Raw genomic sequence first — 15,305 nt, 5'->3', positions numbered from 1 at the left:
CCCCCCCTCCCTCTCTGTCCCCCCTCCCTCTCTCTCTCCCTCCTTCCCTCCCTCCCCCCTCTCCCTTCCTCCCTCCTTCCCTCTCTTCTCCTCCTCTCTCTCTCCCTCTCTCTTCTCTTTCCCTCTTCACACAAAGCAGCTCCATTGCCCACCCCAGTGTCTAGAGACGGGGGCACACTTTTAGCCATGGCAAATGCCCATCTCTTTCGAACAGGGGTCTGGAGTCGAGGCCAGAGAACTCTCTCCACCACTGCTCTCTGACAGAAAGCCTGGGGTTGGGGGGGGGGGGAGCAGTGCAGCCAGCCAAGCACCCTCTTCCAGTGTGTGCTTCCTGTCTGAGGACCAAAGTCTGAAACGCGACAGAGGGAGGCAAACAGGGAGGACCTCCCATCACCCCTCCCCACACCTCCAGACTCCAAAGTAGGTGGTATGACCCCTGGCCTTGAGGGACACCCAGTAGATGAGGAGATAGGAAGAAGGGACTTTTTAAGGTCATGTTTTAAACCTATACAGCACCTTGGAGGTCATCTAGTCATAGAAACAGAGATCTCAGACCAGAAGGGACCATAGAGGACACTCAATCCAGCACCGTAATTCTGCCGATAAGTAAACTGAGGCCCAGAAGGCTTCAGTGAGTCACAGGGCAGCACAAAGGAGAGTTAAGATACATGTAACCATAGATTAAGAGCTAGAATGGTCCTTAAAGACCCTGGGGTCATCACAGGGTCATATATTTTCAGCTAAAAGGGGTCATTTGTTCATTTGGTCATAGATTTACAGCTGTTAGGGACCCCTGTACTTTACAGATATGGAAACGGAGACCCAGAGAGATGAAATCACCTGCCCTGGGTCACACAGATCATGAATGGCAGAATCATGAAGCCCTGCTTCGTTCACTAGGCAAGCCATGTGTCTGCTGCCGACAAATTCAAGTTAGCCATTGTGGGACACAAAGAGGGGCTGACGGCTAGTGTTAGGACGTCCCAGATCCTTCTATGATGCCTGATCCCAATTTGGGTTTGGGCGTAAACTTGGAAAGGACAAAACCGAGGACAGTCAGGGAACTAAAGGTGCCCAAAGAGAACAAGAAGCTTGCCTTCCAAAGGAGACAAATTCTGGGACTTTCCTTCAGTGCCCCCTGGTAACTACGAGCCAGGGGGCCATCTCTCCACTCCCAACCTTCATCTACTAGTGGTAGGGTCCCCTCCCACGTAACCCTAGGGCCCTGGTCCCCAGTCACTCTCCCTACCTGCCACCATGCCAGCGATGGCAGAAGAGGCATAACTGCCCTGGCCACTGGTGGGGATGTGGGGTGGGTATCCGGGCAGCGTGGGTCCCACCATCTCCCGCCCTGGAAAAAAAATGGAAGAAGTAGAAACCATAATCAGCTAAGTATTCAACCTTTGGTACCTCCTTCTCTGGAGAAATTCAGAATCTTTTCTCCTGTGGGTTGTTCCTGCCTCAAATGCCACCCCCCCCCCATCATGGTCCTCTCCAAATCCTATTCAAGCTGCTTCCTCCATGAAGCAAGCCTACCCTGACTGATCCGACCCCCACTGATGTCTCTCCTCTCTGAACTGGTCCAGCTCATGAAATCTGCACACATCACTTTGGCAACTGCTTTCACACCATTCTCTAATATCATCATGAGAACTGCCATCATTTCACCAATAAAATTGTAAACTCCTAGAGGGCAGAAGCCTCCCCCCATCCCTCACAGTGCCTAGCTTGGTGCCATGCATACAGTTGATCTTCAATTAATCAGTCAACACACATTTATGAAGCCGCTGCTATGTGCCAGGCATTGTACTAGGTTATAGGAATATGAAGACAAAAAAAAAAAGTTCCTGCCCTCAGGGAGCTCACATTTTATTGAGGAAAATGACAAGGTGATTTAGCCTTCACTTGCTTTGTTTCCCCATTCCTCCCTATCACAGTGACTGGCACATAGTAGGTGCCTAATAAATGCACGTTGATTGATTCAAATACACACAAAAGTAGAGACAAAGTGATTGGGAGTGGGGGGCACTAAAAGCTGAGGAAAGGGGTGACAAGAAAGGCTATGTGTAAAGAGTGATGCTTAAGCTGAGTTCTGAAGGAAACAAGTAATTCTGAGAAGCAGAGATGAGGAGGGAGTGAATTCCAGGCTCAGGCTGCTTCGATAACCCTAAGTTCACAGACTCCCACGTCTCTAGAGAGAGCTGTGGGAAGAAGCAGACAGTGGCTTGGTGAGGTAAGAGTGGACCTCAGCATCTGGTCTCCTGCTGGTCCACTGCCACCCTCCATCATGGGGAGTTTGAAATTTACAGACACCGAGGAATGACTTAGCTTAGTCCTGTGCTCCAATGGAACTGTTTCAGCCCCAGGAAACATACATCTGTTTTCTGGGAATTGGGAAATGCTTTATAAACTTTATAAACAATAGAAAGGTGAGAGTTGTAATTTATTATTTTTATTCTTGTTGTTATTTTAATTTTAGGGGTGTCCCTAGATTCTGTGACTACTGGTCTTCACAAAAAGATACAGCATTGGCCAGTGTCCCTGGGTCCCTTGTATCATAAAGCTTGTTTAAAAAAACAAGTCTCTACCATGTGTGTATTGCCCACAATCCATCCCAATTTTCAAGTTTTCCTTCCTTTCCCAGTGTCCTGACCATCTTTCCCACTTGCCTCCCCAACCAGGTCTTCCTCCCCTACCTCTCACTTTCTGGACCAATATGAGTTCAGTGATGCCACCCAAGTGCCCTCCTTCTCCTCTGGGTATGATCATCTCATTTCTCCTCTAAATCTTACTGGGTCCCTGAGTGTCCTCCAGCACTCTATCCCTTGTGAAGTGACTGCCTCAGTAGCAGCACTGGCCTTTTACTCTCCCTCCCACCACCTGCCTCTGAGGACCCTTGGGAAAACATTCCCTCCATGGGTGGTTGATCATACATGGTACTGCCCACTCAACTCATACTCCCTCTGAAAGCAGACAAGCTATTGTTCCTCCCTTTCCCTAATCTGAAGTCTCCATATAGACCATTCTCCTGCCCTAAAGTCTTTTGGGAGCTAGGTACTATATTGTACTAGTCAATGACGGGAATGAAATAAGGCAGCTCATGTTTACAAAGCACACTGAAGTTTTACCAAGTCTTCTTCACCTTCCCTCAAGATAGGAAGAACAAATGCGAACAGGGGACCTCTCTGAGCTCAGTTTCCTCAGCTGTAAAATGAGAGTGTTGGACTATGACAGTCAGCATAGAGCACTGGATTTAGAGTCCAGAAGACCTGAGTTCAAATTCTACTGGCTAGCTCTGTGATCCTGGACAAGTCACTTCTGTGGGCCTCAGTTTACTCAGCTATAAAATGGAGAGGCTAGATCCAATGACCTCTAGGGTTTGTTCTAAGTCTATGGTCTCACAATCTCTCTTCCAAAGAAAACCTGGCCCCATCAATGACTTAGCAGATATATTCTAGGAAGTGACCTGATGCTTAATAAATTTCCATGACTGGCCCAGAGGCTAAAAGTTAATAAATGTCAGAGGTAGGATCTGAACCTAGGTCTTTCTAACCCCAAGCACCCAACCTATTCACTCTATCAGGCTTCCTTAAATGGTATTACCCCATTTCACAGCAAAAGACACTGAGGCTCAGGAATGTTGTGATTTTTTCACAGTCACTTAGGCAGAAGATAAGTCCCAGTTGGGACTTCAAACCCTTTGGAGCCAGGGTACCATCCCTGAGTTACTTGCACTCTCTTCTGACCCCCTGAAGCCCATGGCCCTGGCACAGACTCATGATACCCTTTAATGCCTTTAAGGCTCAGTCTCCTCCCTCATAGAAAGGTGACACTGGTTCCTACCCTGCCTCACCGCTGACCTCATATATTCTTCACAAATGAGAAAGCATTAAACAGATTGTTGCTGCTACTTATTTGTTGTTCATGGTCCCCCATCTCCAGCTCAAGTTCAAATTCAGGGAAATTCAGGGAATTGTGCTGTAAGCCAGACCTTGCTTGGAACAGTGAAGCCATTTTCCTGAAAAGGCTGCCTGGAAAATGAGTTCTTGTAATGCAAATCTGGTTATAAATACATTATTTAGCTTGCAAGTTTAGATCTCTGGATGCCAGGTCCACTTGCAACACAAGCAATCTATCATCAAAACTGGACCCAATCAGGCAAAACCCAAGCAGGAGTTCTTTAGAAGGACTCCTATTCACAGCACACAGTGGTACTGATGGAAAGACATTAGAACTGAAAACTCTGCCAAGAAACCGAGTTCAGGTCAGGGCAGTGAAAAGAGTTAGACTTGGATCCAGAGGCTCTTGGGATCAAGTCCCAGCTCTGCCATTTATTAGCGATGAGACTCTGAGTAACTCCAAACCTCAGTTTCCCCATCTGTAAAATTTAAGTAAGAATTCAGGCACTACCTACCTTATTTTATAGGGTTGTTGTGAGGAAAAACACATTGTAAACTCTCAAGTGCTTCATTATTGTACTATTATTACCTACCTCACTCGTAGTTTTGAAGATGAAATGAAATAATGTAAATGAAATTTTCTGGTAGAATATAATAGAAATAAAGGGGTTTTTTGTTTGGCTTGCTTTGATTTGAGAACTGAGCCTCTGATTTCACTGGGGCAAAGAACTTCTCAGGAGGAAACTACCAATATATGCTGGGTTCTGCTCTGCAAGGCATAGTTTTAAGAGAATCATCTGGGACATTAAGAGAGGAAGTGACTTGCTCAGGGCCATACAGTCAACCTAAGTTAGAGACTGGACTCCAAGGCTGGTCTCTATCCACTACACCACACTGCCTTTAAGTATTGTTATCATCATTGTTATTATTATGGTAGGTTTTGAGAAAAATTAATAATATGGCCCAAATGTAAATAAACACCATTGTTTTGACTGGAAAACTCAGACATTTTTTTTCCTAAATGAACTGCAAAGCTAAACATGGAGATTTTTCTGTCTACAGCACCAGAAGGAAGAAGCAGAAGAGAATTACTAATGAGACAAGAAGGACGTGAGTCTAGGAATGAGGAATATATATGTGCAGCCAGGGGAAGGGGGAGACAGGTGTGTGTGATGATGAGAAGGAGGTAGAAAGAGGGCTAGTGATGGGAGAAGGTGCAGCCTTGGAAAGGACATTGAAGAAGGCCTCAGGAGCCCTGGCTTCCTAGCCCTGGATCTGCCATTAACTGGCTTTTAGAGGACTGACTGACCCTGGGCCTCAGTTTCCTCAACTGTAACAGGTGGGGGATGGGATGAGATGATTCTTAAGATCCCCTCCAGTTCTGTCACCTCCCTTTGTCTTACACTCTTCATTAACTTGAATACCCTCTTTCCTCATTCATTGTTCACATTGTGGGCATCCTGGCCAACCACTGCCCCAGCTCTATCTAGCCTTGCCTGTCGATAGTGCTCTAGATTTCAGCCTGCATTTTCCCCCTCAGGTCACAAAGGCGCTTTATCTATTCAATGCACACTTCAGGGCTGTTGGTTCTTAGAAGAAAATTACTTCCTTAGCTTTACTTCCCAGCAGACTACAGCACTCCCAACTTTCTCCCCTCTATTACCTTCTCCCCACCCACTCAAAGCCTCTTCTGCCTCTTCTCTGACCTTCTCTTTCATTCTCCCTCAGGGGTCATTAGAGACTCAGTTTTCGGCCTTACACTTTCCTGCTTTCTCTTGGGCTTTCACACAGTGTTCCTGAGCACCCAGTCATTATCTTTCTTTACATGATTATAATCATCATCATCATCACAGTCATCTAGCAATTTTAGGTGTACAAAGCACTTTCCATATCTTATCTCCTTCCAATCTAATAAGAATGCTGGGAGGTAGATTATTTCCATTTTACAAGTGGGGAAACTGAGACAGAGAGTGGTTAAGTGAGTTTGCCCAGGGCCACTCAGCTAGTAGGTGCCTGAAGTAGAATTAGAACTCACTTCTTTCTCATTCTGCGTCTAACACACTACCCACAATGCCATCTGGCTGCCTCTCACTTTATATGGAGCGTTATCCACCCCCCAAGGACATTCCCTTCTAAAAACCAGCTCCATTATCTCACACAGACTAGATTCAGAACTGGAAGGAATCTCAGAGCTCATTGACTCCTGCTCCCTCATTTTACAGAGGAAGAAACTGAGGGAGGCTCGGAGAGGTTGGGTCTCGTGCCCAGTCATAAAGAAGCAACAGATTCAGGACTTTAATTAGGTCCTATGACTCCAAATCCAAGGCTATAATAGGTAAGAACTTTTTGACTTTGGACAAACAGAAATCCAGCAAGGACTTGAACTCAGGAAGACTAAGGTCCAAATCCCATTTCTCCAAGTCTTAGTTATTTTCCTCTGTGAAATGGGGATAATGCTTGTAATACCTCCCTCACAGTGCTGTTGTGAAGCTCACATAAGCTTGTAAGTCATCGGCACCTTAAAGACGTCCCTAAATGCCACTTCTTATCACTGGGGTCTCTTTACTTCATAGACTGATATGAGCTGGGAGGTCACCCAGTCCAATCCATATCTACACAGGAAACCTCTTTGGAAGAATCCCCACAACTATCCCTTCACTTAAAAGATTCCAGAGATGAGGAATTCACTATTCTCAAAGTAGCCTATTCCCCTTTTGGACAGCTCTTAGTGCTATGATGTTTTCCCTTATGTTAAACAGAAACCCAACTCCTTCCAACAGTTCTGCTCTCTGTGGTCCTTCAAGACAGCCATCGTATCCTCCCCTTTCTCTTCTCTTTCCCAGGCTAAACATCCCTGGTTTGATCCCTGAATGGCATCATCTCTTGGGTGCCCTCCTTATCTGATGCCCATCCTGGGATGCATTCCATCTTGTTAATGCCTTTCTCAAAATGTGGTACCCAGAATTGACCATGGCATTACCTCTTCTGGAAAACTGGGTCTCATGGGACCAAAAATAGAGGGCTGAGGACTAGCTAGGATGAATCAATGCTATACCTCTTTTGGAAAAATATGGAAAATGGCAAGTTCCAGGGAGCCTCATGCATATCTAGAGGAACAGATTTGAATGTGAGGGTTAGAAATGCGAACTCTTCTAAAAGAGGGTTCTGAACTGTCTGACAGAGAAGTCAGAGGACCTAGGTTCAAAGCCTGCCTGTGATGCTTACAGCCTGGGTGACCTTGGGCAAATCAAACTTTCCCAGGCTTCGGTTTCCCCCTTTGTAAAATGGGAGGGTTGGACTCAGTGGTTTTTGAGGTCCCTTCCAACTCTGTGTCTCGGATCCTATTGGGTCCTTTACCTTTCCCAGGGAAGACGTTGCTGGATATTTTTCTTGTCCTTTGGTCCCAGGGTTGAGTTACCACTTACTCGTGCTTCCACAATGGCCACCAGGCATGGTTTAAATTAACCTCCATATGACTGGTAAAGTACAGATGCCTATGAGAGTGACCTCCCTTTAAGTGGATTAACTTGCCCCTCCCCCCCCCAGCTAATGTGCTGATGTTGTGATCTTCATGTTATTTTTTGTCCAGCTCTTCACTGTAGTCAAGTTGAGTCAGGTCAATCAATCAATAGATATTTATCAAATGCCTACTTAATAGGGGCAGCTAGGTGGTGCAGTGGATAGAGGGACAAGTCAGGAGTCAGGAAGACCCATTTCTGAGTTCAAATCTAACCTCAGACACTTACTAGTTGTGTGATCCGGGGCTAGTCACTTAACCCTGCCTGCCTCAGTTTCCTCATCTGTTAAATGATGTGAAGAAGGAAATGGCAAACTGCTTTAGTATCTCTGCCAAGAAAACCTCAAATGGGATCATGATGATTTGGAAATGCAAGTAAGGTCATCTGAAGTTTGCTATTGGTGCTATTATTATATTTCTACATCACCATATATGAAAATTATTGATAGAAGGCTGAGCTTACTAAGTGCAGAGGCTGGCTGGGGTCTTACTTTGTACTGCCCTGGCATAGTGTCTTTGCCAAGGAAACCCCAAATGGGGTCATGAAGAGTCAGACACAATTGAAAACAACTGAACAACAAAGTGTCAGACACTGTGCTAAGTGCTGGGAATACAAAAAGTAAAAGATAGTCTCTGACTTCAAGGAGCTTAGGTCAAGTCTTTGTACCCAATAAGCTTCTTGGGCCAATAACTACATAACATTATTTTAAACAAAAGTATTGTCAAGTACAGAATATATTTGCTCTTTTGTCATTATTAATGGAAACCTCCCTGATCATGCTTTGAAGAAAGCTAGGGATTCCAGAGACAAACCTGGGGAGGGAGAGCATTCCAGATATGGGGTAGCCTATGCAAAGAAGGCAAGAAATGAAATGGTGAGTATGGAGAGCCAGTTTTCCTGGAATATAGCCCCCATAAGGAAGATGCACGAATGTAAATTTGTCTTCAAACACTGGACAAAGGTAGATTGTGAAATGTTTTTTTAACACCAAATAAAGTTGTTATTATTTTATCCTGGGGCAATAGGGAACCTGTCAAACTTTTTGAGGAGACTGATGGGATCAGACCTGTGCTTTGGGATATCTACCTGGCAGCAATGTGGAGGTTGGATTGGAAGAGGCAGAGTCTGAAAGCAAGAAAAGAACTTATGGGTCTGTTGCAGCAGTCAAAGGGAGAGGAAATGAGGGCCTTCCCTAGAGCAGCCACTGTGTAGAGAAGATGGGACAGATTTTTATACCTTCCATCTGGGTTTTTGTGGGGGTTACTATCCCATGGTATGTTTTAGACTAGTTTTTCTATTTGAGTCCATGTATTAAATGAGTTTCATGTTTTTAGATTTTTAAAAATCTACTCCATTCCTATTTTCCTTCTCACAAGAGTACATTGTTGACCATCTACATTTAATGTCAGAATGGTTGGATTTGTCTCCTGTTCTGCCATGTTTAAATATCCATCTCCATTCTTCTGCCATGCCCCAGCTCTGCATCCTGCCCTCTCACACCAGCCTAGGGATTCACCTAGAGAGAGCAGCCTTCCTTTTCCCTCTCTCCCCCTCTCAGAACTTCCATTTAAGGAGGGGGCCCAGGCCATCCTTGGTTCCCTTCTTCTCTAGAATGCTCCCTGAAGTTCCTCTGCCATGCTCACATCTGGTACCTTGTCTTCCTCCACCTCTACCTTGGACCTTCCTTTTATGCATTGCCTTCACCCCTTAGAACATAAGCTTCTTGAGGGCAGGGACTTTCTTTCTACTAGTACTTGTATCACCAATGCCTGGCATACAGTAAGCACTCAATAAATGCCAGTTGACTGACATTTAAATATTTGGTCTATAGGGGAAAGATTTGTTACAGTGAGTATTTAAAGGCTCCCTAAAGGCCAGGCACTGTGCTACCTCCTGGGGACATGGAGACAAAAACCTGCTCTCACAAAATTTACATTCTACCAGAATGTTTTTTTCCAGGTTATCTAATCTGGAAAGTCAGTTTAGAAACAGGAATAGGATCCCCTCTTTACTAATTGCTTTGTATATTTCTCTGAGGTTGGGACTCCCCTCAGTAAAGAAAGGAATTCTTACTTTGGGAATACAGAAAAAATTACTTGTTCCCCAATACTTTTTATCATGTAACAGCAAAACAGTTTTTGATCCTTCCTCCCTTATCAATCTCATATAGAATCTTCAAATCAGAGATTTAGAACTGGAAGCTACTTTGGAGGTCATCTAGCCTAACCCTCCTGTTTTGCAAATATGGAAACTGACACCAAGAAAGGGTGACTTGCCCACAGTCACATCAGCAATAAGTGAAAGAGTCAGGATTTGAACTCGGCCTTTGAGGTCAAGTTTTGCATTATATATAGCTCTATACATATTACTCTATGCACCATATATATTAGAACTCAATTGTTTTGTTTTCCCAACTAAAGGCCCTAATAAACTCCCACATATCTCTTATCACAAATATATATATATATGTTTATACATGCATGTATGTATATATAAATCTCCATTCTCATCACATTTAGATCAGGACAAAACTATGTGTGTGTGTATATATATATATGTGTGTGTGTGTCTGTCTGTCTGTCTGTATTTATGTATGTATGTATGTATATTGTGTGTGTGTCCTCTACATTCAAATTCACTGTAATCTCTGCCCTCTGGAAGGAGCTAACAGACATGTAGCCAACTTGTGATTACTGGTGGACTGGACAATAGCCAAGTTAAACCAGCTTACTCATTCCATACTGCCTGAAATGATAGAGGAGGGAGCAGTCAAGGGGTCATGAGAGATTCAAACACTTTCCTTTGCCCCCTTTGATGGATGCCCTCCCAGTACCTTCTTTAGTTTGCCCGAAAGGAAGCAGGGACTTACTAGGAAAGTGGAAAATCTGTTTGACAAGATAACATTTTACAGAAACAAAGGAAGAAGGGGCGTGAACGCCAGTGGGCAGCCCTCTTTGGCTGGCAGCATCTTCCTCTCACTTCCCTCTGCCAGCTTATCCCAGAGCCCCCACTTCTTAGCACTTGATGCTTCGATCTCCTCGAAGGACTTCAAACTGTTATCTGAACATCTCTCAGGGCTCAAGGAAGGAAATGATTTAGCATGTTACCTCAATATCTCTCTCTCTCTCCCTTCCAATCGTTGGTACCCCAGACCTCCTGGCAAAAACCTTTGCTGGCCCCCATTCCCCAAAGTCTCACTCTGTCAGCTAGAGCTGTAACTGATGGAAAGTTAATCCCCACCAGTGGTAACAGTGTCACCCTTCCCAAAAGTATTTGCATTTTGATAGGGGATTTTTTTAAGACCAAAAAGCCTTAAAGACAAAGAAATTAACTTCTGATGGTGGAACGAAGGCGCTAGAACTAGGGAGTTTGGAAGTGCTTGAGTTTGGATGACTATTAGTCCCAGATGTTGTAAAGAGTATGGCTGTTGGGGAGGCTAGCGGGCGCAGTGAATAGAGCACTGACCCTGGAGTCAGGAGGACCTCAGTTCAAATCCAGCCTCAGACACTTAACAAAATACTAGCCATGTGACTTTGGGCAAGTCACTTAACCCCAACTGCCCTACCTTCCCCCCACAAAAGGCAAAAAGCAAAAACAGTATGACTGTGTTTAACAGGAGGTCACACAAAATTAAAGCCTCAGATTTGGAGTTGAGAAATCTGAACTCAAACTCCCTTCTATTGACTATAAATAAAAAACATATAGACACACACATACATACACGTATGTGTATACACACATGTATATATAACACATGTATATGCATACATATGTACATATATACTTATACACATACATGCATATATACTATATAAAAAGACTTTGGTTAAGTCATTTGACATCTCTGCGCCTTAAGACAAGCTAGGTGGTCCTGGAGTCAAGAAAATCTGAGTTCAAATCCAGCCTCAGACACTTACTAGTTGTGTGACTCTGGGCAAGTCACTTGATATCTGTTTGCCTCAGTTTCCTCAAAGACAAAATGGGGATAATACACCTACCTTGCAAGTCTGGTGTGAAGATCAAATTAGACAACATTTGTAATGAGCTTATAACAACTCCTGACACTTAGTAGGAGCTTTAGAAATACCTTCAGTTTCCTCATGTGGAAGAAGAAATAGCCAAACTGGATCAGGGACTCTTAACCTTTCTGGAGTCATGGACCCCTCTGGCAGGTTGGTGAAGTCTAGGGACCCCTTCTCAGACTTCTGTTGTTAAATGTATAAAACCATACAGCAGAAGCCAATTGTGATGAAATATACTATCAAAGTATTTTCTAAAAAACAAATTCATTGACCTCAGGCTAAGAACCCTCGAAATAGGTAGGCAATCTTTAAGGACTTTCCTCTTCTACATTCTATGATCGTGTCACTTTTAAGAGCCTTCTGTCTCTGGGAGTCTATGATTTTTTTTCTAATTTTTTTCCCCTCACAGGAGGCCTGTCCAATAGCCTTCACAGCACATCCCAAGCTCTACCCTCCTTAAAGGGCACAACAATCAAAACTAAGAAGATAATCCCAAAATCCTCTTCCCCCACTCACTGTCAATATTTGAAGGAAACTTATTTCCTGCTTTACAATTCTTTTTCTTTCTTAGATTTTTCTTTTTGCTTTTTTTTTTTGAGGGAGGAAGGTAGGGCAGTTAGGGTTAAGTGACTTGCCCAAGGTCACATGGCTAGTTTTGTGTTAAGTGTCTGAAGCTGGATTTGAACTCAGGTCCTCCTGACTCCAGGGCCAGTGCTTTATTCACTGCACCACCTAGCTGCCCCCCTGCTTTACAATTCTTAACAATGCCCTCCTGGTCTGCACCTTTATATCTGCAAACAGAATCATCTGCCCATTGGACCACACCATGCCCCTTATCAGAAGGACATGTCACTCGCCATCCCACCTAGCCCATTCGCTCCCAGCTTCCAGAATTTCACTTTTCTCTCGGATTCTCTTCCTTGTCTGATCTAGACTAAGTAAACTCTCTACTAACTTCATCCACTTTTTCAATATCCCTCTTTACTTCTGTCCTTCTCTGTACTCAGCCAGGTTTCTTTCATATCTCTTCCAAAAAGCTTTCTTGCATTCAACACAGCATCGGGAAGAGAAAGACATTTCCAGTTGCCAAGCAGGCAATAAACAAGAAAGGCACAAGGGACAGATGTTCATCCTGAGACTATTTGGAAAAACATGATTTACAGTGTCAACAACTGTGAGCTTACCCAGCTGTTTATGCTGCTGGGTTGTCTGCAGAGACTCCCCTCTCTCGGAAACCTAAATGGGGCCAGGCCTCTGTGTGATGGCTAGAAATCTGGGCCAGTACCATCCCCCACCCTCCCTTTGTGTCCTCTTTTCTACTGGTAATGAATCGCCTTTCATATCAGAACTGCGCTCTTGCTCCCCCTAAATTACTTTTACATAATTTACATTTCCTTATGAGTACACCTGACGGCCAGGTGACACAGTAGGTAGAACATCGGGTCTGGAGTTAAGAAGACTCATCTCCCTGAGTTCAAATCCAACCTCAGACACTTACTAGCTGTGTGACCTTGGGCAAGTCACTTAACCCTGTTTGCCTCAGTTTCCTCATCTGTAAAATGAACTGGAGAAGAAAATAGCAAAGTACTCCAGTATCTTTGACAAGAAAACTTCAAATGGGGTCATGAAGGGCCAGACACGACTGAAAAACAACAATAATAAGTATAGGTGTTGTCCTTCATCCTTTTCTGCCCCCACCCATTGACAGTCATCTCCTTGAGGACGGTCACTGTTATATTTTACCTTAATATACTCAAAGGCAGCTAGATGGTCTGGTGGACAGAGCACTGCATGAGGAGTAGACCCAGTCTGCCTTGTTTTTTTCCACTACAAAATGGGGATGATCATCTCCTATCTCCCAGTTTCTTGTGAGGATCAATAGTTGTTAAATATTTAGCACAAAGCCTGGCACACACAGAGGACTTAATGAATACTCACTCCCTTCCCTTCCCCCACAGTCTAGCACTGAATGGCACAGAATAAATCTGTATTAAATTGGGGAAAAAAGAAGAAAAATATCTGGGCAATGTCCCTGACTCCAGTTTCCACGCCCAGAGATGTTCCAGTGACCATGATTATACCCAAGCCAGAAGTGAGCAGCATCCAGCCCCTAGATCTCCTGGTCCATGCCCTCCACTACCCTTGCAGACTTTGGGGAGAGGGTTAGCTGGGCTGCCAGACTCTGAAATCAGGCTGCCAGATGCCTCTTTCTTCCCTAAGCCTTTCAAAGTGCTCTCTTCCCTCCATGCCACACCTAACATGACCTGATGGGCATCATGGGGATGGAGAGGGGTGGAGAGAAAGGGGGGAAGGGAGAAAGAGAGAAAGAGAGGAGAGAGAGAGAGAGAGAGAGAGAGAGAGAGAGAGAGAGAGAGAGAGAGAGAGAGAGAGAGAGAGAGAGAGAGAGAGAGAGATGATAGATAAATGAGGGACAGAGTGACTGCATGGAGGAAAGAAGAAGCAAGACAAGGGAATGGGCCCCCACAGGGGGATGGTAGTTGACTGATAACCTTATGGACCCTCCCACAATGCCCTGCATGGGCCCCCCAGGACCTCCCTGTCCATACCTGCAAGGAGGGCCTGGCCCGTGAACTGCCCATACACGGAGGCAGCATGGGGAAAAGCATTGAAGGATGGGACCGAGGCACCAGCTGGGCCCCCTGAGCCGACTTGCTGCAGATCCAAAAAGGCCGAGCTAGATAAAGAGGAAGGGGTGGAGCTAGATCTGGACCCATCGGGGGTCTCCTGCTTTATGGCGAAGGGTGAATGAGGATCTGCCGGAGGGAGGGAGACAAACAATGAGAGAGCGGTGTGAGGAGATGGGGTGAGAAGGCGTGCACAAAATCAAAACATGAGATGCAAAGGGGGACAGGATGTGTCCAGGGGGCCCGGGGAGGAGGGGGACTGGGGGCCCCTCCTCTCTTGGAGTAAAGGGGCCTCAGCATCACCAGGAAAAACAAGGCCACATCCCCGTCCCTCCTGCTCTGGGTCCTCCTGGGGGTCAATGAGACGGATTCCATGGAAGGGGACGAGACAAAAGCTGGGTCTGATTCAACACTGTGCTGATCTGTGGGTTTAGGACCACAGGGTGAGGAAATGGCTTTCTAAAGAGCATTTACCAGCCCTGATTCTTTGCTGAGCTGGGAGGAGGAGGAGCCAGGACATGAAGTGTGATCGGCCTCACCCCTCCGGCTGAGCTGTGCCTACCCCGGGTAGATTTCTAGCTGTACAGTCCACCTTTTCTTGCATGGCCCTGGGAGCCCTGACAGATCCTTCTTCTAGCTAAGCCCACTCATTCTCCTGCAGCTGCACCCCAGCACCATCCCAGCCCCCCATACCTGCCACCACAGGGTACGTCTGGTGAGCTGAGAGGTTTCGGCCAAGTGGTGTGTTGGAAGGGGTCAGCGTGGCCTTCCCATCATCGATGGCACTATTGAGCAGGGGCAGAGGATAGAGACCCTGGGAAGCAAAGAAAAGTCAGTATATAGAGGGCCCTGAAGTTGTCAGAACTAGTCCAGCAGGATGAGGTCTAGAAGTCATTCGGAAACTCCTAAACTTATCAACAGAGCGTCATCTCCCACTTCCATGCTTTTGTCCAGGCTGCCTCCACCCACCCAATGCCACCCTGGGGCAAGCCACTTAATTTCTCTGTGCCTCAGTTTCCTCATCTGAAAAATGAGATAATTGGACTCAACAACCTCTCACACCCCTTCAGCTCTAAATCTATGATCCTGTGATGTACTTTACCCTCCCTGGACCTCAGCCTTCCTGTCTGGACACAGAGAAAGAGACAAAGTTTTCTCGGGCATGTGACTCATGGGATTCACAGAATGAGTCATAAGATTAGTGTTGGAAGGCATCTAAGA

The 15,305-nt window shown here is 45.4% G+C and overlaps 1 protein-coding gene across 1 annotated transcript in view; it reads right to left on the bottom strand.

Moving 5' to 3' along the window:
• Positions 1-15,305, bottom strand: part of PAX8 (paired box 8) — a 92,867-nt gene that overhangs the window by 8,031 nt on the left and 69,531 nt on the right. Inside the window, exons 8-10 of the mRNA XM_069087532.1 lie at positions 14,778-14,898; positions 14,007-14,213; positions 1,250-1,351 (exon numbers count right to left, since the gene is read on the bottom strand). Coding sequence (XP_068943633.1) covers positions 1,250-1,351; positions 14,007-14,213; positions 14,778-14,898 — 430 coding nt within the window. The remainder of the gene's footprint in view (positions 1-1,249; positions 1,352-14,006; positions 14,214-14,777; positions 14,899-15,305) is intronic.

Source organism: Petaurus breviceps, unplaced genomic scaffold (genome assembly GCF_028583685.1).
Source record: "Petaurus breviceps papuanus isolate PSGF00001 unplaced genomic scaffold, PetGlider_PUasm1.0 182, whole genome shotgun sequence".
Taxonomy (NCBI): Eukaryota; Metazoa; Chordata; class Mammalia; order Diprotodontia; family Petauridae; genus Petaurus; species Petaurus breviceps.
This window is presented reverse-complemented; position numbering and strand designations above follow the sequence as displayed.